Source organism: Siniperca chuatsi, linkage group LG11, assembly GCF_020085105.1.
Source record: "Siniperca chuatsi isolate FFG_IHB_CAS linkage group LG11, ASM2008510v1, whole genome shotgun sequence".
Lineage (NCBI taxonomy): Eukaryota > Metazoa > Chordata > Actinopteri > Centrarchiformes > Sinipercidae > Siniperca > Siniperca chuatsi.
In genome coordinates, this window is record NC_058052.1 from 3,585,889 (window position 1) to 3,611,571 (window position 25,683).

General features: G+C 39.9%; 1 protein-coding gene across 5 annotated transcripts in view; it reads right to left on the bottom strand.

Annotated features, from left to right (window-relative positions):
- The window catches only part of slc24a3 (solute carrier family 24 member 3), a 134,342-nt gene that overhangs the window by 14,750 nt on the left and 93,909 nt on the right, over window positions 1-25,683 (bottom strand). For 4 of the 5 annotated variants that reach the window (XR_006379802.1, XM_044213492.1, XM_044213495.1 and 1 more), the window contains 9 exons: window positions 20,080-20,156; window positions 10,061-10,135; window positions 9,832-9,916; window positions 4,443-4,546; window positions 3,711-3,785; window positions 2,599-2,624; window positions 2,400-2,453; window positions 1,244-1,371; window positions 462-622 (listed from right to left, as the gene is read on the bottom strand). Coding sequence is in view for 4 of the 5 variants with exons in the window: in XM_044213492.1 (XP_044069427.1) it covers window positions 462-622; window positions 1,244-1,371; window positions 2,400-2,453; window positions 2,599-2,624; window positions 3,711-3,785; window positions 4,443-4,546; window positions 9,832-9,916; window positions 10,061-10,135; window positions 20,080-20,156 (785 nt within the window). In the remaining variant the exon portion in view is untranslated. The remainder of the gene's footprint in view (window positions 1-461; window positions 623-1,243; window positions 1,372-2,399; window positions 2,454-2,598; window positions 2,625-3,710; window positions 3,786-4,442; window positions 4,547-9,831; window positions 9,917-10,060; window positions 10,136-20,079; window positions 20,157-25,683) is intronic. The other variant, XM_044213493.1, reaches the window with a different exon arrangement.

Below are 25,683 nucleotides of genomic sequence, written 5' to 3' on the forward strand. Positions count from 1 at the left end.
ACAAGTATGTAGCGGTTATTCATGAATTGGTTACTGTTTTATACAAGCATGTTTAAAATATACTAATGTGATTGGCTATCTGCAAAGGATTTTGTCTACATAGACAGAGAAAAACTACATTCTGAGTGGTGTAAGCACAGACAGGGTGCCAATAAGAAAACAAAAATATCCATTTTTCCATTTATGGTATTTGTTTTTTGGACCAGGTTTCTAAATCATGTCTTGAGTAGTCCTTGAAAAATGTCCAAAAACACGTGATGCCTAGAATTTTCAATGGTGTAGTTGATTTGAAGCCCGGGACCTCCGTGCAGCACCAGATTAGTTTGTTAAAGAGGCTGTCTGAATCACTTTTTCGTCTGAGAAAAACACACTGCAGTCTGCTTCAAATTGGAAATGGCAGCAATCTTTTTCCCCCCTCTTTTTTCAATCAAAAGTGCAGCTGTAGCTGTGTGATTCCTTACCTCGGTGATGAGCATTCGTGAGGCCATGGTGAGGCGAGTTCTCGGGGAGAAGTGGCTCGTGATCATGATCCTCATGCCAGCCTCGGAGAAGGACAGCTGGTGGGGGTACGCTGATAGCAGTTCATCCACCATCAGCACCGACGGCTTCCTGTGGTGATTTGCTGTAGGATACACACACACATGCATGTAATCACACAATATACACATGCACTTATGACTGCAGGAGAACACATGCATCTACTACATTCTATACCTTGTAATATCTATGCTGGAACATATAGTTCAGTAGCACATAATCAAATCCTTGATGATTGAGTGGAATTAATATATTCTTACAATGTTTGCAACCATAGCAATGATTCCTCTCAGGCAGCTAGATTATATCTGAGCATACAACTCTGCAGTCAAGAAGTGAGGCTTAAAGGAATAGTTCAACACTTTGGATAATACACTTTTACGCTTTCTTCAATACAACTTTCATGTCTGAGTGTTAAGTATGGAGATGGAGCAGGGAGGCGTTTAGCTTGGCTTAGCACTTAAGACTGGAAGCAGCTTTCCTGGCTCTGTTCAAAGTTCAAAAATAACCATACTAATACCTTTAAAGCTCAATACTTGTATGTATTTCTTTTAAGTGGTACACAAACAGAAAAATATAACATGTAAACATTTGTGTTTTAAGATGTAGTTGTGTTGAAACGATTTCTTGGCAAACAACAGTTTATCCATCTGACCAGTACTTCTGTTCACCCAGCTGATGAATCCCAGTGTAACAAAAAGTGTACCTTTCTTCAGTAGAACAGTGGTAGCCTCACAGCCATCGTCTAGTTCAGCGTTATTGGCCGCTCCGTTCCTCAAACTGGACGAGTTCTTCTTCTGCCTCTCCAGAAAACGAACAACATTTGAGTTAAACCTGAAACAGAAGTCAGGTAAAATCCAATTCACATCTAACATTTATGTATAGTATATATGAAATTGCACCGTGACTTGAAATTTTTACCACAGAATACTTTCCAGTTATTCATTAGTTCTGTTTTATTGAGCTGTCATGGGGCTCTTGCTAGATCAATTGCACTCCACATAAAATCCACAAATTATTGTGTTTTCTTTTCTTCTTAATTTTTCTATCAACATTAATTATGTAAGGGATAATGTACAGCGAGCTGGTCATTATTGCGAAATTAACCCAGGCAGGGTGATGCAGAGTCTAGAATCACCCTGAAGGGGTTAATTTCGCAATAATGATAGTTACTAAAGAAATCAATCATTTGACACCTAATATTGATTTAATTGATTTTAAAATAATTTTTTAACTTTTTTTGCCACAGGACTTCTTTCTGCGGATTGATATGATTGGACTCAATTATCACAACTGCATCCTAGCAACAGTCTGTTATTCATAGCAGCGGTCTGCTCTTCAGAAATAACAGACCGCATTCAACAAAGCCGTGTAATAACAGTATTTATAACCCAGGCCACCTAGAATACTCAATTCTGATTGGCTGCATGGTGTGCATTATTAGTAATTGAAAGGCACTGACATAGTGTTCTCATCAGCATTCTAGATTAATACTCATATACAGGAAGGTTAGTGATGTTTATTCCAAGGTTGACTCAAAAAATGCCAACACATTGTTTTCCAGAAACAAAAATAAAGATCAATAATATTTACATTTTGGGATAATCCAATCTGACCCATGTGGTTATGAAAAATAATGCACTCCATGAAGTCCATGGAGGTACCGTAGAACCTGAGCATGACTATAACAATGTTATTTCCTGTAGTTGCTTTACTATAAAACACCTTGAATATGATTTGTCTATGCAAAACTTTTAATGTGCAAAAAGAGCAGCAGGAAGTGATTGCTTTGAATAATTCTTTAAGAAAAACCATAGGGTGTTTTAACTGTGTGCTATCCAAAATTAAGCTTAATTACTTACTTCATGATCAAAATGTAAACGAAATACATCAGAATCAACGTGAGAGCTTCCCACCTGCAAAACACAGTTCCGATCAATTTACCATGCAAATTATTTTGTAAATTTGAGGCTGTAAGCAAATTTAATGATTGTGCTGTCATTAATTTCTTTCTTCTTTGATTAATTTTAAACAATTTACACTTACAAAAATTAGACTTACCAAACCACTTTTTCATCATATATGAACTGTAATATGGAAGAGGAAAATGACAGTGAGGTGAAAATCATGAACTTGAATATGTAATTTATACAGCTGTTGAAATCACACATATTGTAAATACATGAAGGCATAATTGGACAGGTGGACAAGAAAGAATAACAATCACATCAGCCCAACCGGTTGGTAAGTGAGTCTACCCAAGAGACTTCAGGACAGATCTTTGTATTTGCAATGTTAAAGCTAGAGTGCAGGACTTTTACACATAAATGAATGTCCGTTACATTCAAGCCTTTGCTAAAGGAGTTCACACAATGCTGATTAAACCTATCACCACCAATTAAATCTTTCTGTATTTCGCAGTATACAGAGTTTTTAAATCTAGCATCTGTGGCGGCATTCCCGCTTACGCCAACCAGCAATGATTGGTTTGGTTTTGATTTGATCTGGTCTGCCATCCGTGATCTGCAATTGCTGTAAAAAAAAAAGGTCCATTGGAGAGAATGTTTATTATTGAGCATTGTTTATTTTGTTTATTATGATTGTATAGTTTGTGTTAATATACTTTGGCAACGTTGTATTGTATGCAGTCATGCCAATAAAGCTACTTGAATTGAAATTGAACGGAGCTGATCCAACTCTCTCTCTACATTGCTCTTGAGCAACCGCAGCGACTGAGTAGGCTACAGCAACTCAGCGTTCAGAGGAATGATTACTGTCAAAAAAAGAAAGCAATTGACAGTGAGGACAAACACGGATAACCATTGGTGTAGCTTTAGCTTTTCCTTGTTGGAGAGTGCTGAGAGAAGGGACTGAGGGCAGACACAGATGTCACATTACTGCTCTTGGACGGGTTGGTAAAAATAGTAGGTTATGTGACTATTACATTTACTCTACCTAAATAATGGATTATTGTCTTGGAACTGTGGAAATTTCTCTGTATTTTTGTAACCATTTCTGAACAGGAGCCTGGGGCGAGCTCACTGTAGGCATACATCATAAGCACGCGTCAACAGTATTTGTGTAATTACTCTCACTGCCAGAAGGGGGAGCCAAAAGTTCAGCACTCCAGCTATAATATGACTGTGTTTGTGTTATATCAAGCTGTTCCTTACCACTATAAGAGCACAGATAGACAAGGTATAGTAGACAGAGTCTCTGAGCAGAGGCCAGCAGGAGAGATGTATTGTCTAGGAGAGGAAGACAGACAGACAGGGAGAAGGAGTGAGACGATGCTAAAACTTGCAGACACTAAACTACATTTTTTGTCCTGTTGAGTAACACATCCCACAAGGTACTCACTGCTGTGCACAGCTAACAAGATAAACCAAGCTCTGTGTGTGAGTGTATATGTGTGTGTGTGTGTGTGTGTGCCTGTGTGCGAGTGTGCGCTTTGGTCTTACATAACGTAATCTAAATAGGAAAAAAAATCTTTAAAGTATGTTTCTCTTTTCCGGATTACAAATGTGAATGGGACAGATATCAGAGAGAGAGAGAGAGACTTTGCTACCCCCCCTCCCTCCATCCGGTGCAACCTTTTCCCTGTTCAGCTGAACTACTAGGTGACCCTTTATCATTTCTTGTGATCAGAGAGAGAGATTTTATGAATAAATAGTACCAGAGGCTTGGCACAAGCAGGTCAGCATATGTCTCAACCTCTGTCTGTCCTTTTATGTTTTATGTAGGCTATACATGTATAAGGTAGCCATCACAGTTTAAATGGTGCTCCTACTTTCATTGTTCTCATGGATGCATACAAAAATGCTTACTAAAAGCTTGCGTGAATGTTGGATGGAAAAATTGTTAGCGAGAGATATTGATAAGCTTGTCTGTGTTTTGTATTGTACCTGTACAGCGAATATCCCACACACTCCAATAATGCAGAGGATGTTGAAGACAGCTGAGCCCACAATGGTGCCGACCCCAACGTCACCTTTAGTGATGAAAACTCCTGTACAGCATATACACAAACACTGATTACCATACATGACAAGCTATTTGTTCATATACTGATCCCATGAACAGCAGGCAAGCAAATTTAATAAAGTTAACATTCAATTTCTATTCTAGGGGCTACTAAAGATCATGAAGTTCTAAAGCAACTTAAATGTGACAAAAGTGTGACATTGTACATTGTCACCCTTGTTGTCCAATTATAAATGGGGGTCTAATCAAACGGCAACCTCCGGGAATGAAAAATTAAACCAACCCGGAAGTGCCAAAAACTGCAGTTCGATCGAATGGCCACTTGAGGCTAGCTCCAAAAGGGAGTCAATCCCCATAGACCCCCATATTAAAATGGCAGACTTTACAGCAGATATAAATATGTTTACAGCCTTGTTCAAAAAACGGTTTCGGTCTCTATACTTAATTACCCCCTTCATGACAACTATGAGGGGGGGTGAATGTTTTTTATAACTCAGCTGTTTAAATTATATTAAGGCTTAAAGTTCTGCATAATTAAGGGCGTGGCTGCTTTGAGTGACAGCTGGTGCCGTCACCGCTAACGTCTGCTGTCTGCTAGCCGCCTGTCACCTCAGCTCAGCGAGTCAACGAACTTGACTTCTCGGCCGTGTTTGTGCCTTTTGGAGACTTTTTCATGAAAATATCTGAAGAATAATATGGTTTGCTGTGCGGTTAATTGTTGTACCAACAGACCGTCCAAGAAGTCTGTGCTCCAGTTTTTTCCGTGAGTGAAATTCTAGTTCTAAAACGTAATAGAGAAGTGTTTGAATTTAGGTTGATAATACTTTTGAAATGTTGTCTGTGTGAGGATGGAAAATAAAGGTCCACCTCGTTAGTTACTGTTATGTAATGTTAACGTTAAACTTACCATACGGGCAATGTAACGTTAACATAACGTTAATGCTAGACTTGGCTAGGTACTGTAACTGTGGTCAGGGAGGGGAACTGCTGCGGACACTGATTAGAATAAGTGGCTGCCCCTGTGCCTGATGAGGACTGGAGGGACAAACTACGATGTGTTGAAAAGGAGAGAGTCAAGGTAGGTATGCTGTTCTGGGGAGCGGCGCTTGGTGCGGATAGTCAAGCCTAGCAGAGCACTCGTTGCTTGGGGTGGGTGCCGTTTGCATGCTAGTTAAGGCTGCCGGCAATGAAGACAGGAAGCTGGGCTGTAGGGTTCCTAAGTTAGTTAAAGTTAAATGAGTAGTATTAGGATGTGTGAGGGCCCCCTGCTTAGTCTACTTGTGTGTGTGCTATGTCAGTAACTATGTCTACCCATGTTGTATTTTGAGGTGCCAGAGAGCTGACTGCAGTATCCAACCAGATCTGAAGCACCCAGGCGCAGTACTCTACAGGATATAAAAGTCCCAGCTTGCAGCCTGGCTCACTCTCTTCCCTGTCAGGGCCTACCCCCTATTGCTTTGCTTAACATTTTGTTTTACTTTTACTCCAGAACACCTTATCCTACACTATCCACACACAACAACATGAACACTACTGATTTCACTGACTAAGACACATCAAATCCCAAGTTACAGTTCAGTTTATTTTCTATATTACACTAAATAACATTCTGTGTCTTTTCCCGTTTTTGTCATGGCCTATGGGCCAGGTTATGACAGGCGCTTAAGGAAAGTTACGCCTAAGCCAATGTGATATGTACACAACGGTAGAGGTTGAAGGCATCACTTATTTCGCAAGACATTAAGATTTTGCCAAATTATGATACTGGGTTATTATCCCTAGGTTCTATCATTATAATTACTGTTACACATCTTTTCATTTATTTCAAGTGTACTTAAGTCATGCAAAACAAATTTGCAACCTTTAATACTGATGCAAGATATAATTTTAATTTATTAAACTGTTCCTTGTGTAGTGGGACATTTGTTATGTAAAATGGATCAGACTAAATATTTTAGAGTAAAAGCACATTCTTAAAAGCTATCATTCATCAGTTTCCTATGTTAATTGGAAATATAGTGGTGATCTAAACTTTTAACAAAATAATAGTTAATAATTATAAATGAAAATATTAAGATGGTGTAACATTTTGCTTAGATCTTAGCAGAAAGTTAAAAATTGAAAAGTTAATGTTATGTGCTGGTTTTGTTTGGACATTTCTTTAAGACAAATGTGAAACATTCACTGAGAAACTATTGTGGAAACAATCATCTGCACACTGAACAGTTTTGAAGCCACCTAGGAGGTGTCATTCATTTGCAATCTCTGAGAAGGTCTTGTGGGTATTGCACAGGTAAAAGAAAAACAAACATGGCTGATCTAATGCACCTATTTTCTAGAGATGCATTCAATCAGCTGATTATGTTTCTTTTTGCCTCACTATATAAGCCTCACAATACCTGTGTATTTGCCTGTGGAAGACTTTCTCAGAGTTTGCAACGTCGCAAATAAATGATACCTCCTAGGGGGATTCATAACTACTCACTGTGCAGGTAAGTCAGATTAAAATGTGCAACATAACATTTTCAGTCAGTAGTAAAGACAAAAGGAGTGCAATAGAATTTATTCAAACGGGAACCATGTTTTTCTTAAATAAAAGGATAAAACACAAAAATAATAATACTATAAATGTAAAAGTAAACACATTTATTCAAATAAAATCAACAGACTGGGCCTGTGCAAGAGATAGCTATGCCAAGAGAACTATGGGTCTTCAGCTACTAAGCTAGCTCGCTATTCTCAGTACGCGTCTATCATGTTTCCCACTTACTCCGCACTCGCGTGGGTCCCACAAAATATGACAACTACAATAGTTTGGAAAATAACGACATGGGGCAATGAATATGATGAATTTACTGTTTATCAGACCACAAATGAGACAAGAATTAGGTTGAAAAAACGATGCACGCCGCCGGAGCGGAGTGTTTCTGGGGAAACCTCACTGATTACAGTACAAAAGCACACAACTTTTATAACTTTATTCACTGATTTTGGTCAAACTGGATCATATTTTATGGAGGGAATATTTTCTGGTCTTCCCTCTGATGTCCTTCAGCTGCTCTGCTTCAACTTTCAGTGATTTATGGAGTTTGCTGATGGCTTTAAGTACTTGTTGTTAGCGTTTAGCTATTTTAGCTGTGCTGCTAGCTGTCCCATTAGCTGACTGCCTGGACTAGGAGCTTGGAGCCGGGAGTACCAGGGGAGTGTCATTGTTTATTCCTGTTCCCACTCCGGAGAGAATCAGGTAATCAGACCACAGCTGCACGGCTAACGTTAACTAGCACTAACATTACAGTTAGCAGCAAGTGATGCTATGTATTCATCAGTAAACTCCGTAAATCACTGAGAGTTGAGGCAGAGCAGCCGGAGGACATCAGAGGGAAATGATAAATGGTAAATGGTCTGTACTTGTTTAGCGCCTTTCTTGTCTTCTGACCATTCAAAGCGCTTCACACTACATATCACATTCACCCTATTCACACACTGATGGCAGGTGCCAACTGCTCATCAGAACAAAGAAACTAACTCACACACACTCACGGCCCAGCCCTCGGGAGAAATTTGGGGTTCAGTGTCTTGCCCAAGGACACTTCAACATGTGGGCTAGGGGAAGCTCCTTGGTACGATAGTTGTGAGCCGACTGTCCCTCTCAGTGGCCAGAAGCCACTGTTGTGGCAGCAAGGCATGTATAGTCGATCTATACACGCTAATCATAATCAAAAATACTTTACTGATCCCGCGGGGAAACTCTTTTGTTACAGCTTCTCGCCTTTACATCAGTGCACACAGGAATAGAAGTACTAAGCAAAAAATATAATACACTATAATACAGGTCAGAAAATAAATTAAGTACCAAGTGGGTATAAGTATAAAATAAAATAAGTGTGAAGTACCAAGTGGGTTTACCGGTTGATAATAATAATACGGTATAAGGTAATAGTGCATGAACTGTCAAGTTAAGTGTAGCTTATTAAGGTTATAATGAGACGGAGGATATTGCACAGCAGTAATAGAGGTATGAGTAATATCAATATCAATAAATAGGGAATTTTAAACAAAAATGCTACACAGGAGTATTACACAGAATATTGCACAATTATGTCAAGTATTGCAGAGAGTTGATGTAATGATCAATGTCCAGTTTAATGACTTAGGGTCATACAGACTACCCTTAAAGGGAGGAGTTAAAGAGTTTGATGGCCACATGCAGGAATGACTTCCTGTGGTGCTGTGTGGTACTTTTTGGGGGGATGAGTCTTCCGCTGAAGGTACTATGTCGATCAACTGATACACAGCCCCTCTCATTGGTCTGGCTCATTTGCTTAATTAAGCAGAAATGCATAAAGAAATGTAAAAAGAAAAGACAGAAATAAAAAAGTTTGGGGAAATAAATGGGGGGAATGCAAAGGGAAAATAATACATACATAAATACATAAATAAATACATTTAATAAGTGAATAAATAAATAAATAAATGAATACATAAATAAATGAATAAGAGTAAATGAGTAAATAATTAATTAATACAATGAAACATTTAATGGGAAAGTAAATAAATAGGGGGATCAATACAAATGTAAAAACCGAAATATCAATTTGTGTCACATTTTATATATTATTTAATGCCTAAATTAATTTTAATATTATTTTGGTGCATTTAACGGGATATTAATTAATTCATTGAGTCATTTATTTATTTTTGATTTTGGCAGTTCTGGTCCTCCATACTACTATTGATGTTAACTATTAAACATGAGTCTTGAAATTATGCTGCTATAAATAAGTTATTGTGAGTCATGATATATAATGTTAATCAACCTTCTTGTTGTTATTTTTATACAACCTTTTTGTTATATTTTTATACAGTATAATAGAAAGAGGTTAAATAAATACCTACTCCTGTCCTTCAGTTGGATGGGGTTTAGTTTTCACTCTTTCTTATTGCCATGTAAGATATGACTCAGTGTTTGATTTCTCTGGAGTATTTTAAGCAACTGTAGGTCTATGCATTGTCTAATTTTTATTCATTTAGCTAAAGTTTGCAAGTAAATTCAGTTCAATTAAATTTTATTTATATAGTGCCAATTCATAACAGAAGTTATCTCATTGCACTTTTCATATAGTGCAGTTCTAGACTGTACTCTTGATAATATTATTTACAGAGACCCAACAATTCCCAACCTCAACATTATTCAGTCTTATGACAAAAAATGTGACTTTCAACTTGTTTTGTGGTCAATAAACTTCCTTCAAAAGTTGTGTGAATGTATGTATGCAAATGTGCGTGTGTGTTTGTGTGTATGTGTCTCACCAATGACAGAGGTGAACAGTTCAGGAGCTGAACTGCCTGCTGCCATAAAGGTTGCTCCTGCAACATCCTCACTCAGATGAAGTCGCTGGTTGAGAGACAAAAAGAAAGAAAGTAAGAAAGACTATTTTTAACAGAAATACATCACAACGCATTACTTACAGAGTTCTTGTGTGTGTGTGGTGATGTAAGCTCAGTAGAAGTGCAGTAATAACCTGCAGTGTTTTCTTACCTCACATAACTTTTCTAGTGAGGGGACAAAGTAGTCATCACACACCAAGGCCAGGGCATAGAACATGTAGACCGCCTGCAGGGGTCAAGCACACACACACACACAGACACACAGACACACACACACATGAGGAACAATACACAACTAGCCAAGACACCTGCTGAAAAAACATTTGTGCTCCATTTTCTCAGTTTACACTGGAATCACAGGTTCTACCATCATTCACCTGATGTTAGCTAAAACTAAAACTGAGCCCTGACACAAACCAAGTAGATACTATAATACATCCATACATAATTAACATTTTCTGTTCTGCCAAAGAACCTTAATAACTTGTTTAACATTTTAGGAAATATGCCTATTTGCCTACTTTCTGCTGCTGGAGCTGGAGCCATGGGGTAATTAGCTTAATGATAATGGGGGATTCATAACTACTCAGTGTGCAGGTAAGTCAGATTAAAATGTTAGATGAGAGGATCAATAACACTTTCTTGTCTGTGACGCTACCTCAAGGAGCCGGCTAACTTAGCTTAACACAAACACTGGAAAGAGCGGAAGCTAGCCTGGCTCTGTCCGAAGGTAACAAAATCCACATATGAGCACCTCTAAAGCTCACTAATTAACGCGTTATATCGGGGCCAGGCATTTTGAGGAGGAGGAGGAAGAAGAAGGAGGAGGAAGATGAAAAAAAGAAGACAAATGCAGTCCACCAAAGTTATTAAACCTTGAAGTCATGCTATTACGACGTGAAAGCTTCCCAATGATGACAGAGGCGGATGTCTTTGCTGGAACTTAAGAGTTCACATTTTTTTATTGAACTCTGGCTGCAGCACCGCGAACTTCTTCTTTTAGTCAAGATGGCGGACACACACACATTACATCCTGTTGTGCACCTTTCACAATAAAATACATTTTTCTTACAACTGCACAACATATTAAATACAAATAAGTCACAACATTCTCCCGCCCGATGAACAGCTGTTCCTCACCTATCGGACGAATAATACCTCAATATATTTCAAGAGGGTATAACAACTGAATGGGTCTTCTTAACAAACTACCAGTAGGAGTGCGAACAATATATGAATGTATAAGACCATCCCTACCTGGAAAAAGCTCTGTAATTCTACCCATTTTCCAGGTCTGTCTGGGTGTGTTGTCTTCCCCAATCAAGACAACATCTCCTACTTTGAGTGCAGTAGGTGTAAGAGTCTCACATTTGTGGGCTGATTTCAAGTCCATCAAATAGTCTCTGCGCCAGCTGTTCCAAAAGCTGGTTATAAGTCTCTGCCGGTATTTCCACCTTCGACCCAGCTCCTCACTGTTTGCTGTTACCGGAACTGGAGAAGGTACAGTCTTTGGTGGTAGTGAAGTTAGGCGTTTACCAACCAAAAAGTGAGAAGGGGTAAGTGGCTGTGGTTCTAAAGCCTCACTGTGTACATACGACAGAGGTCTGGAGTTCAACACTGCCTCAAATTCAGCAAGAATAGTTGTTAGCTCTTCAAAGTTCAATGAGGCTTTCCCCAGTACCCTTTTTAAACACGTTTTCACAGATCTCACAAGCCTCTCCCAGAAGCCCCCCCACCAAGCTGCTCGCTCAGCAATGAACTTCCAAGTGATTCCCTTGTCAGTAAAGAACTCTGTGAGCTCTGACCCTTTAATATTTTGCCATAGTTCTTTCAAGTCCTTGTCTACTCTTTTGAATGTCCTAGCATTGTCAGAGTAAATGATCCTACATAGCCCTCGTCTAGCAATAAATCTTTTTAAAGCTAAGAGGAAGTTTTCAGTTGTCTGATCTGACACCAACTCTAAATGCACAGCTCTAGTTACCGCACATGTAAAAGAGCGATGTATGCCTTTGTAGACTGCCCCCTAGTTTTAACATACAAGGGTACTGCAAAATCTACCCCTGTAACTTCAAATGGAGGGGATTCAGTCACTCTGTCTCGAGGTAAAGGAGCAGTAATCTGTTGTGCTGCCTTTACTTTTAGTTTTCTGCAAATGTAACAACCTGAAACAATGCGTTTTACAAGCTGTCTACCCCTCAAAATCCAGTAATGTTCTCTGACTTGAATCAAAGTGTCTCTTACACCAGCATGCATTACCTTTTCATGACATGACTGAACCAGTAACTCTGAATATTTGTGATTTGTAGGTAATACCCAGGGGTGTTACTCTCTGAAACTAAAGTCAGTGTTCTGTAGTCTTCCCCCAACACATAGTAGACCATTTTCATCTGAGAAAGGTTTCAAGTCTTTGATTTTTGAGTCTCTTTTCACATCTTGTCTTGACCTTAGCTGGAATAGTTCAGAACTAAAACAGCTCTTTTGTGTCACCTTTACCCAGTACGTTTCTGCTGCATTAATCTCCTCTGCGGTTAACTCTCCCTGAACCTTCTGCTTGGCCCGTGTATTAATAACAAACTGTTTGACCCATGCAGTTATTCTTAACACAGTCTTAAGTCTACTGTACTTCTCTAAGTTTAACAGAGGTTCAGTTTGTTCTGTGCTAGTAAGCTGTACAACAGTCTGATACTTTGATTTCAGCTCAGTGTTTACCTCATTAACCACATAGTTCTCATCAATGTCCGTTTCCCTTACAGCTGTGGACAGTGAAGTGGGTCCATTCCACCATAGCTGGCTCTCAATAAGGCTCTGTGCATGTTGACCTCGTGTAGGCACGTCAGCAGGGTTCATTTTGCCAGCACAGTGGGACCACAACTCTGGGTTGGTGAGCCCTTGAATTTCAGTCACTCTATTGGCCACAAGGCTTCCACCGCTGGGCTGAGCTGCGGATCCAATGAAGAGTGATCATCGAGTCCGTCCACAGGTTTAGCTGGTCCTTCTCCATGTTCAGTGGTTTGAGAAGACTGTGTCCTAACCTTGCTCCAACAAGTGCACCCATCAGCTCCGAACGAGGCAATGTCATTTTCTTTAGTGGTGCAACTCACGACTTTGAGGCCACAAAACTTGTAACAGTCTCTCCTTGTTTGTTTTGTCCTTGTAGATATGCCACAGCACTGTAAGCCTTTTCACTTGCATCACAGTAGACATGCAACTTTACAGTTGACAATAAACTCTCCTTTCAGACCAATGCAGACTACATTTACAAAAAGGCAAGGCAGCGGCTCTCTCTCCTCAGGAAATTGAGGAGCTTCCAGCAAGCAAACATACCCTGACCATGGTCTACAGGTCACTCACTAAGAGTGTTCTCACCTATAACATTGTCTCCTGGTATGGGAACCTCTCAGGTAGACACAGGAACAAGCTGACCCAGGTGGTCAAGCAGCTATCAAGATCATTGGAAATAAACAATTCCAACTCCAGAACCTATACAACTGGTCCATAACCAAAAAGGCAACCCAGGTCTGTAAGACCCCTTCACGCCCCTTCACTCATCATTCCAGCTGTTACCATCTGGCAGAAGACTCAAGGTCCCACTAGCCCAGAAAAAATGGGTACAAGAAGTACCCAGTACCTCGGCTGTGGCCATTCTGAACAGCGCCATAATAAAATAAAACTGCTGCTGCTGAAAATGAATTTTATGTATTTTAGTTGCCCTTTACTGTCTGTTTACACTGTTTTGCCAGAATGCCAAAGGCAAATTTCCATTTCATTTAATGTAATGGAGAATAAAGTTTCTTATCTATCTCTGCATTGCTCTCTGTCCCTGTCTCTAGCCCCGGCTCACTTCTCCCAGGCCATGTACTTTCTTCCAACTCCCCAGACCTGCCATCAAATGCCCTCAGACTTTCCCTCCTTTACCCATCACTTGAGTACCTCACCTATCTACACACCTGTTCCCACTTCTCTCATCAGCCCTGCAGTTACCTGGGTTGCAGTTGAACAGTGTTTTTTGCAAAACAGAGGCATGGTAAGTTCTAACCGAGTGAAATGACCCAGAAGTATCTAAGTGGCAGCCATGATAAGAGCTGGTCAAATTCTCTAAATGTTAAGGAAAGGTGCTTTGATGCTTCTTTCTTATCTCCTTTAGTATAGGATACACTGGACCATCCTTTGCGAAAGGAAATGAGATAACGCCGTCCAACAGTTCCTTGTGGCAGCAATGCACCATTGTAGTTTCACCCACGCAAACCCACGTAAATGTAGAAACATCACCTATTTTATGCTTGACACAATCCAAAACTTATGGAAATCCTTGCATGATTAGCTGAGCTCCAAATCCATAAATATAGATTTCTTCTCTTTCAAATCTATACAGTTAGGAGTAATCTTGAAGAGCAAGCATAATTAGATTAGATTCAACTTTATTGTCATTACACATGTACAAGTACAAGGCAACGAAAAGCAGTTTAGGTCTAACCAGCAGTGCAATAAGCAAGTGCAGGAAAGTATGTGCATAAATGTACGAAAGAGCAATATTATGAAAATATTTTACAAGTGGTACTATGGACATTATATACAGATGGTATTACTATAAACAGAAGTATACTGATGGATATGTACAATAATGAATTGGACTGGGCAGAACAGTAGTGCATTGAATATTAAGTAGTGCAAATTATGGACAGAAATAATTAACAGTGCAGTAGATGAGTTATTGTAGTATTCAGTACATAGTACTGGAGTGCAAGTGATGCAGTATATGTATAAATAGTCCTAATAATAGCACTAATAGTCCGGTAGTGCAAATGAACATGTGGTACATGTAGCAAAAACAATAGAGCAGCAGCAAAAACAATATAGCAGCATTTAAAGTTAAGGTATATGAGGGGACAGTGGAATGGAATCAGCAGGAGGAGTTCAGTAGGAAGACAGCTCTGGGAAAAAAGCTGTTTCTCAGTCTGCTGGTCCTTGTCACCTGAGGTGCCTGCCGGAAGGCAGGGGAGAAAACAGTCTCTGGGCGGGGTGAGAGGAGTCCTTAAGAATGCTGTGAGCTCAACACAGACAGCGTTTCCTCTGGATGTCCTCAGTGGCTAGAAGTGGAGTCCCTGTGATGCGCTGGACAGTTTTCACCACCCGCTCCAGTGCTCTGCAGCAGAGCAGTTCCCATACCAGACTGTGACACAGTTGGTTAGGATGCTCTCTACTGTGCAGCGATAGAAGTTCACCAGGATAGCTAGGGACAGTTGGGTCTTCTTCAGAGGCGCTGGTGAGCCTTCTTGACCAGGCAGGAGGTGTTGGTGGTCCAGGACAGGTTCTCCAAAATATGAGTCCCCAGGAACTTGAAGCTGGAGACATGCTCAACAGCCATCCTGTTAATGTGAATGGGGTCATGTGTGCCTCCTCTCTCCTTCCTGAAGTCCACGATGAGCTCCTATGTCTTGGAGGTGTTAAGGAGCAAGTTATTGTCTGAGCACTATGTCGCCAGGTGCTGGATCTCCTCCCTGTAGGCAGTCTCATCGTTGTTGCTGATGAAACCAATCACGTAGTATCGTCTGCAAACTTGATGATGCCGTTAGATCAGGGCCTACAGGCCTACAGTCAAGTAATAAATTTCTAGTTAACAATATACTTATACATACAAATGTATAAAAAATGTCAACCTTGCTTTCAGCAGGTATTTCTACCTCTGGAGCTGCAGAGACTGGATTTGCGGTTGTGGGCCACCTGCTGCCCCCGTGTTCCTGCTCGACAACTGCTACTACAGTTGTTGTTAGTGGCTCTGTTACTATTATTGTCATTTTTATTCCCATGACTGTCATTCCTATTATTATTAATTCATTAATCAGAATCAGAAATACTTTATTGATCCCGAGGGGAAACTCTTTTGTTACAACAGCTGAGATCTACCGGGAGTCAGAGAGATCTTGTTAGGAGAGCTTGAGTGGAGATGCCGATGCTTGGCTGTCGTCTGACTGCTGTGTCATGGCTGGAGGATAACCGGTTTCGAACAAATTGTCATACAAATCGTCATCGGAATCAGGCAAGTTGATCTGTAGTTCAGGATCCATGATGAGTTGACTCTTTTGAAATCGAAATTTCAGCATTTGTACCAAGTATAGATAATGTGATCCTGCGTTTAAGCGTGAAACACGGTCTGTCTGTCCTCGAGTAATTTGAGACAAACGGAGCAGGATGGTTGAGCAGGTATACAGTGGGTAGGGAAAGTATTCAGACCCCTTTAAATTTTTCACTCTTTCTTTCATTGCAGCCATTTGCTAAAATCAAAAAAGTTCATTTTATTTCTCATTAATGTACACTCAGCACCCCATCTTGACAGAAAAAAACAGAAATGTAGAAATGTTTATTAAAAAAGAAAAACTGAAATATCACATGGTCATAAGTATTCAGACCCTTTGCTGTGACACTCATATTTAACTCACATGCTGTCCATTTCTTCTGATCCTCCTTGAGATGGTTCTACTCCTTCATTGGAGTCCAGCTGTGTTTAATTAAACTGATTGGACTTGATTAGGAAAGGCACACACCTGTCTATATAAGACCTTACAGCTCACAGTGCATGTCAGAGCAAATGAGAATCATGAGGTCGAAGGAACTGCCCAAGGAGCTCAGAGACAGAATTGTGGCAAGGCACGGATCTGGCCAAGTTTACAAAAGAATTTCTGCAGCACTCAAGGTTACTAAGAGCACAGTGGCCTCCAAATCCAGGTGTGAAAAACTTGTTGCATCATTCCCAAGAAGACTCATGGCTGTACTGTCAAAAGGGTGCTTCTATTCAATACTGAGCAAAGGGTCTGAATACTTATGACCATGTGATATTTCAGTTTTTCTTTTTTAATGAATTTGCATAAATTTCTACATTTCTGTTTTTTTCTGTCAAGATGGGGTGCTGAGTGTACATTAATGACAAATAAAATGAACTTTTTTGATTTTAGCAAATGGCTGAAATGAAACAAAGAGTGAAAAATTTAAAGGGGTCTGAATATTTTCCGTACCCACTGTAAGTAGGCTTGACAGGTGTTTAGAGGTGTGGTTGAGGCGTGGCCCTGCTCCCAAACCTAAGTTAACTAATTAACTTAATTTATTTGTTTGTGTTGGCCATTATTTGAATAGTAGCTTTTATTTGAGAATTTGGAATTTAAGAGTGAGGATAACATCAAAGTGTTAGGTTTAATGTTACTAAATGAATGAAACCAATGGAAGGATCTTGCATATATAGACAAATCAAAATCAGAATCAGAAATACTTTATTGATCCCCGATGGGGAAACTCTTTTGCTACAGCAGCTCACTATCACGTCAGTGCACAGGAGTAGAAGTACTAAGCAAAAAAAATATATTACACTATAATACAGGTCAGAAAATAAAGTACCAAGATAATTATAAGCTAATAGTGCATGAACTGCCAAGTGTAGCTTATTAAGATTATGAGATGGAGGATATTGCACAGCAGTAATAGAGGTATGAATAAATATCAATATCAATAAATAGGGAATTTTAAACTGAAAAGAGTATATTGCACAGGAGTATTAACACAGAATACTGCACAATTATGTCAAATATTGCAGAGATATAAAGATCAATGTCCAGTTTAATGACTTAGGGTCATATAGACTAACACTTAGAGGGAGGAGTTAAAGAGTTTGATGGCCACAGGCAGGAATGACTTCCTGTGGTGCTCTGTGGTGCTTTTTGGGGGGATGAGTCTTCCGCTGAAGGTACTCCTTTGTTTGATCAGCACGTCATGGAGTGGGTGGGAGACACTGTCCAAGATGGCATGTAGTTTGGCCAGCATCCTCCTCTTTGACACCACCGCCAGAGAGTCCAGCTCCACCCCCACAATGTCACTGGCCTTATGGATCAGTCTGTTAGCGTCCGCTACCCTCAACCTGCTGCCCCAGCATGCGACAGCATACAGGATAGCACTGGCCACCACAGACTCATAAAACATCCTGGCAGCTGATTTATGTGTTACACTCTTTGGCCACGCCACCATTACTGTGGTGACAGAATGGAACTGCACACATTTATACTAACAGTGGAGGCAAAGATGTTTAGGGTGTTCACAGTCGGCAGTCACCCCCTCCAACAGATATGTTAAGTCTTAAAAGACTAATCTGAAACTGGTTATGAAACAGGCTTTGGAATAAATAAAATTAACGTATCACTCCTACCGTGCTGTGTGGAGTAATGTTAGCTAGCTTAATTAAACCCAGTAGGAATCACTTGCCAGCTTATGATTTAAATCATCAAACTCCATGATTCCTTGCATTGCAATTAAAATAAATGCATTATAATATTATATTATTAAAAATCTGAAACACATGATAATGTAAAAGTGGAATTTCTGCCAGGAAACATAGCATCAAGCTAGCAAAATATATTTATTTATGATTTATTTGATAGGGACAGATACAGTATACACAGACAACGTGAAAACAGCTATCTGATGCAAGTACCTGTGGTAGTCAGCCACCTTATCCTCCCCAGCCCTGTGTTCTCTGTTGTTTTCTCCTACTCTGGTGTGTCTTGTATGTCCCCGACTCGTCTATGGATGTGTGTGTGTGTGTGTGTGTGTGTATGTGTGTATCATAGTGTTTATAGTGGATGCTAATTTGCAACACCTGTCCCTAGAATGGCTTTTATGAAAATAAGAGATTAAAACAGTGAGGTAAAAAAGGTAAACTGAATACAACAAGATACAATCAAGTACATATTAAAAACATTACATTTAAAAACTAGACATGAGTACAGGTTTGTTCCTGAATTAGCCAGGATTTGGTAGCTCTCTTAAAAGTGGTGAAGTCTGCAACAGATTTCAAGTGATCAGGTAGCAAGTTCCAGAACTTGGCTCCTTTCACAGAAAAAGCTGTATGAGCAAATTATGTTTTGCAGAATGAAACTTAACAATTGTCACTTGAAGCTGCTCAGGTGGATCTGCTGCAGCCCTGTAATATCTTGATATATTTGCAGAAAGGCTGGGGAGAAAGTCCCATACATAATAAAAATCAATAAAGTTTGCAAAACTTGTATTTAAGTAAATCTTGTATTTACTTAAAATGTGGCGATGCTGGTACCTTATTTGCTTTTTGACCATGATTTTTAAGGCCCGATTGTAAAGACACTCTATGGATTTAGTTACAGACTGGTTGGCCTGGGACCAGGTAGTTAAACCATAGGACAGATGTGAGAATATCAATGAATTTAGAAACAGCAAGGCACAGTCAAATGTCAAGCAATTTCTTATCATCTTATCATAAAAGCTAATTAGCATTAAATGTTTTACAAATTTTTTAGCATGACTTTTAAAATTTTACTGTTACTCGTTCAATGGGCTCACCATCGGCCCTGTGTAGACACTCTTTTGCGTTTCTTTGCAGTCCCTGGTTGGTCCTTGTCAACAAGCCCCTCAGAATGCAATCAAAACATGGGGATTTAATGATAATGTTGATTTAGGAAAGTAAAATTGATTTCATGAAGCAGAGGCTTGTGGCCTTTTCTGTTTTTTCCAGTCTCATTTTGTTGTTGGGGCAGCTGAACAGAAAGAGAAAAGACGTCTAGTGGTCTGTTAAAACTGGACTACATTTCGCTGAAATGTTTAGTAGATTATAACCTTTAGTTTAATGCCACTTGATGACTATATTTTAGGCATATGTGTCTCTACAGGATCTACTGGACAGATTTATTGGCAAAAGCACTTAAAAATTGAAATCCTTTCCATATATTACAGTGTTATATGCACTATAAGTGAGGTGCCACTGCAGTAATGGCAGCTTGTCTACTTGCAGCCTAGATTTGTCTATAGCTAAATGATGATGTGTGTGTGCTGTATCTGTGCGTAGTATATGTGGTTTTTACATTATATAGATAACAGAGCAGCTTGCACACTGATTTACTGCTGCATAAAGTCTTTGATGCACTGATTAAGCTTTGGTAGGAAATATGAGCAGTAATTATTATTCACCATGTCGCATTTTTTAATCAAACTGTTTTATTTAAGATCTTTTTTGTAATCTCAGCTTCCTGATGTCCTTCACAGAGGCCTTTTCCAATGTTGTATAATTGATTTTAACCTACACAAATGAAGAAAGCAAGAGCGACTTTAGAAATGACATTTTACTAAGTGTGTATATACAGTGCTGCAGGTGACACTCACACAGAGGACGTGCAGGCCCACTGCTCCTTCAACGCGCTCCTGGTTGGTGAAGTAATCCCTGGGGAACTCATGGATTGCTGCAGAGAAAAACACACACACACACACACACACACACACACACACACACACACATGCTGAAACACTGAAAGTAGAACAAATATGAAAAATTAACAGCAGGTGAGAGAGGACAATATCCTGAAGGACTCATGTGGAATCATTAACCAATAAACAAACAGAAAAATAAACAAATAAATAAAATCAAGGTGAAAAGCACAGATATAAGTCAAATGGGCGACTGAATTTAAAATCCAATAAGGAGGCAGAGGTATAAATAAAAAGTAGTGACGTCAGACAAAACTCTCTAAATGCCAATTATAGATAAACATACCACAGGAAGGAAAAGACAAAGAAATGAAAAGATAATATGCCACAATACACAGCTTTTGTCTGTTTTCCATTTAAGAATAACTTTTATTTACTGTTGTTCCTGACTGGATTTTAAGATTTTGGTCATTGGTCAATATAATTCATGTTGATGCAAAAATCCAGCCATTACATTCTACTTATGGTTATTCCCACTAACTAGTACATCAATATGTCACGTAACAGATGGTTGGATGTATCATATGTATAAGGCCCAATATTTTTAAGAGCTGCTCAAAATCATGTGTCTGATTGTCAAGACTTTCTGGCATGGTACACTCACACCAACCACCTCTTTGGTCCAAAACAGAAAAATAGTTTGATTCGATGCTTTTGTTCTGTTTACAATTAGCCTACACCAGAAGCAAGGCATGTGAAGAAAAGTCATAAGAACTCATAAGCAGGAATCAGGAACTGTCACTCTGTCACAAGGGACAACAAAAAATCTGTACATTTAAAGATACACCCTGATTTTTTTTTATAGTGACCAACAGCTCCCCCAAATTTTCCTTTCATTTCAATGTCGATGTATTGAAACTTAAATTGTAGCATAGCCCACACTTAGCACAAACGCATACATAATCAATGGACACAAACAGGTAAGAGACAGATTTGTTCTTGGAGGCACAAAATATGTAAAATTTAAGAAGATGAGAGACCTCCTGGTTTTGAAAGTTGTGAAATCATTGAGGCTCATGCAGGAATCATTTTCGTTTTCTAATCCCAACTCTATCTTACATTTTTCTGTGGGGTTTGCTTGTACAAGTGCTCCAAGTTGGGTTCACAAAACTCGCTTAACTGCACAAACTTCATAAATAGCTGTTATGGTTTTGGGTTTGTGTAGAGTTATTTCCTGTTTTATTTTGAAATATTCTCATGCCCTCATGTATCTTGTAGTTTGACTTCCTGTCTTTGTTTGCTTTTCCCGCCAGTTTTGATGATCTGCCCTGCCCTGATTAGTTTCACCTGTGTCTCATTATCTCCCCTCAACTGAGTGTATATATTCTGTGTGCTTTGGTTGTTTCTTTGCCAGTTAGTCTTTGTATCCATGTGTCAAGTGTTTGTTGGAGTTTCTGCCTGATTTGATTAGACTTTGGTCATGCTGGACTGCTTTCCTGGTTTAAACTTTGCCTGCCTCATCATACCCATAAGCCTGCTGTACACTTTCTTTTGCCATTAAATCATTGAACTGTACCAGCTCTGCCTCTGTGCCTGCGTTTGGGTCCAACTTCTTGTATTCCTTGTGTTCCCTGCTTGACAACCTGCGACAGAACAAACTGGCTAGAAATGGACCCAGCAGATGAATAATTTTCTGTGGAGGAACTGAATGGAGTGCCTTCTTAACTACTGTGAAAACGCCACTAGTATGGAGGAGAAAGAGGCTGCTGTGACAATGGCACGTCAGACAGTTACTTCCAAGCCTTGGTTATTAAAATTGCTACCTAGATTTGTAGAGGGTTTTATTAACTCTCTAGCCTCCTCTGCACCCAAGCCTCAGCCCCAGGTCCCCAGTTTCCAGCCTGCACTCCTGCCTGCTAGCTTCCAGTTTGTACCTCAGCCTGCAGCTTCCAGCCCACTAGCCTCCAGCCGTCATCCCAGCCTGTACTCCAGCCTGCTGGCCACCAGCCTGAAACCTGGACTGCAGCTGTCCAGCGCCACAGAGAACCCCAGTCCTGATCTCCAACCATGTTACCGGCCACCAGCTCGACCTTCCAAAGAGCTTCGCCTTCGCTGCCGGCCTCCAGTCCGACCTCCAGAAGGGTTTCGCCTTTGTCGCAGACCTCCTGAGTTGCTCCACACATCTGGTCACCTCCAGACCTGCTCTGCTCTTCTGTCCAGCCCTCGGGTCATCCGCCTGAGATCTCCAGCATTGCTTTTGTCCTACCCCAGGCCGTCTTCCTGAGGTTTTCTGCCCCGCACCTGTCCAGCCCCCAGGCCATACACCTGAGGTCTACGGTACCGCCTTTGTCCTGCCACCAGGCTGTCCGCCTGAGGTCTTCCACTCGGGCCCAGGTATGAGTAGTGGTCTGGTATGAGGCCCATTCTGTCCAAGCTGTCACACAAACACACACAGTTTGTTTGTGCTGTCTCAGCAAACTATCCCAAGGTCAGTCAGGGAACAGGTCCAGTGGCTGAAAAGGTGAGATGAAAAATCACCTCTGCTGAAGGATGTTCCAATGCTCTTATTTTTGCTAAGGAGTGAGGATACACAAGACCAGCCTTCACAGGAGTCTTTTTCCGGACCGACACTAGTTAGTTAGTGATTATGATGACGCTGCAGCTGATCTGATACCACATAACAAAATCATTGCAGTTTTATACAGAAGTGGACAAATGACAGAACCAAATATTAGATTTCAATTGTTTTCAGACTCAGCATCTGGTTAAAAGTATTAGGTATGTGTTAACTGTTGGTCTTATTAACAAAATAACCATAAACAATTTTTTTCATTCATTAGAAAGACTTGTATCTTAATGATTTCCCCTTAATGGATAATAATACAGGAGAGAACAGTGTGATGTCTTGTGAACAATATAGCAATAAACACATTTCAATTGTCATTTCCACTTTGTCTGAAACATTTGGGCAATATATCATTTCTACAAAACATTGTAAAACATTCTAATCATAACCTGGATTATTAATTAATGAATTTGGGGATTTTGGTGTGCTACTGCAAATAAGCACAACACCAGGTTTCTTTTCAGCACTGTAGCCAGACTGACAGAGAGGCACAGCTCTACTGAGCCATTCCTATAGCCCTCAGTAGTAACGACTTCATGAACTTCTTTAATGATAACATTTTAATTATTAGAGACAAAATTCATCAATTCCTGCCCTCAACCTTATAAACAGCTGTAAAAACTGATTATATATTTAGACTGCTTTTCCCTATCGACCTTCTTCAACTAACCTCAACGATCAATTAATTTAAGCCATCGACCTGTCTCTTATGCTGCGTTCCAGACAATGTTGGAGGTCGGAAATTGATGTTTCTTTGGCAAGTGTACACACAATTTTACTCAGCAGTGCAGCCTCCTTGCATATATATACGAAATAGAGGAGGAAACAATGACGCATGAACGCCATTATAGGCCTACATGTTATTTTACGGCACTTTTATATTCGGAAACGTATCTTAATATTCCAATCACTAGCCTAATACACACACTAGGAGAAAAGGCTGGAACATGAGACTGAAAGTACTACAACCAACTAGCAATGAGTAAGGAGAAGTAGCAGACTATATGCTCAGGTGAAGACAATAGGACACAGGTGCAGCTGATTAGGACGCATGTAATCAGGACAGGCGGTAACACACAAGGGGCAGGAAGTGAAGTGATCTGAAACGAGAGGAGAGTAACAGAATAAAACCGAATGAAAATATGAAAAACAAAGACGAACATATCGTATCCTAGGAGATAGGACAAGATGTATCAATCCTGAGATTTTTACTGCTAATGACTACATCTCAGCTCTGTTGGAGGGGGTGCCAAACCTGCATTTTAGGCATACAGATGCAATTATTTGGAGTCACTCAAGTTCTGAGTGCATGGCACTGTTGTGCTGCGGCTAAAATAAAAGCCTGAACCAAGGAAGGGAAACGCCCAAGAGTTTGAATCCAGTGATCCACACATGCTCAGTGTGAAGCAGCCCTGAGTGAGATATCCCTTTGACACCACTCTGTCCCTCCATCCTCGACCTGACAGAGCTGACACCATGAATCCATCACTGTCTGACAGCAGCGGACAATCACAACATGCCAAAATATGCCACATATTCATTCATAGCCATCATGTGCATTTCCTGTTGCATGAGTCTGCATATGAGTGGCCAGGCTAAAAATAACCTCAGTCCAGTGTGACTTACTGTGTGTGTGTGTGTGTGTGTGTATGTATTTGGGATTTGCTTGGCTTGCTCTGTGTGTACTTCTGTACTATCTGTGTGGTGTGAGTATGTGTACTTCCTCATACATGTTTGTTTGCTGTGTGTGTTTGTGCGTGCACTTGTGTAACGTGAAGGCAACCCAATGTGCAGTGACATTCTGTCTCCCAACAGCCGAGAGCTTATGAGTCAGGCGGCTTCAGCTTCAGCCTGCCCTGTGTGGCCAAAACACAACACAGGCCTGTCTGCTCATAGGAACTGACAGCAGCACAGAGAGAGAGACAGAAGAGATGAAAGTGGCAGGAAGGGAAATGAAAAAATAGACAAAATGAAGATTCTGACATGGTGTGGAGCTGCCATTGAAAAAATTATGAAAAAGGGAGAGTTCAAGTGTAGAAAGTGTTCCAGAAAGGGAAGGTTAGAGCTTGGAATGAATAAAATAGACCTTTACGTCTTATTCACTCACAACTTTCAATCACAATGAGAAATCCACTAAATTTCCAATCCAAAATAAATTCATAAATGTTTTCACTTTAGCTGTCCTCAGTTTGTTACCACTTACTATGAATGGTCAGTCTAAAAAGCAAATCATTATAGGTTTTGTGAGACATCACATTACTGATGAGACTAGAATTGGAAAGAAAGATTATGTAAATAAGGTAGGGTTCGTGGATAAAATGTTTACTTAGTTTACATTTCAATAGTGATTGCAATGTAAATCACATGCAACAAACTTCATTCTTTGACCGTGGTTTTGGTTATGTTTGTTTCATGTTTGCATGTATGTTATACAGGAATTACAGTATGTTACTGGTGCCCTTTGCCACTCTGGATGAAAGCCTCTGATAAGTGCTTAAAATATAAATGTCAAAATTCTTCTTTCTCATCAAAAATAATCAGTCATAGTCATATATGAGTATCCGTCATGATTTAGAATTTTAAAAACCCATATGGAGGCTGGTGGTTGGACTGCACTGACGTCATCCTCTGCACTAATCTTATATATTAAATATTAAATAAATATTCTGTGACTAAATGGATATCAAACAGTGAATGAGACAAAAGGCAACTTGGCAACTCCAAAATGAGCTATTAAATTAACTGTTAAGGGGTAGAAAAGCGACAAAGTCTGTGTTTACCCCTAACCCTAAACACCTTGGTGAATCGTGGGCCCTGAAACTTTGAAATCAGCAGTTCTATTCCAGCAGTGCAATTCGATTGTTAACATTTGTATCGTGTAGAGAGCATAGAACACATGGGACACAAAAGCTGTATTCAGACAGGTGGATTTTAGA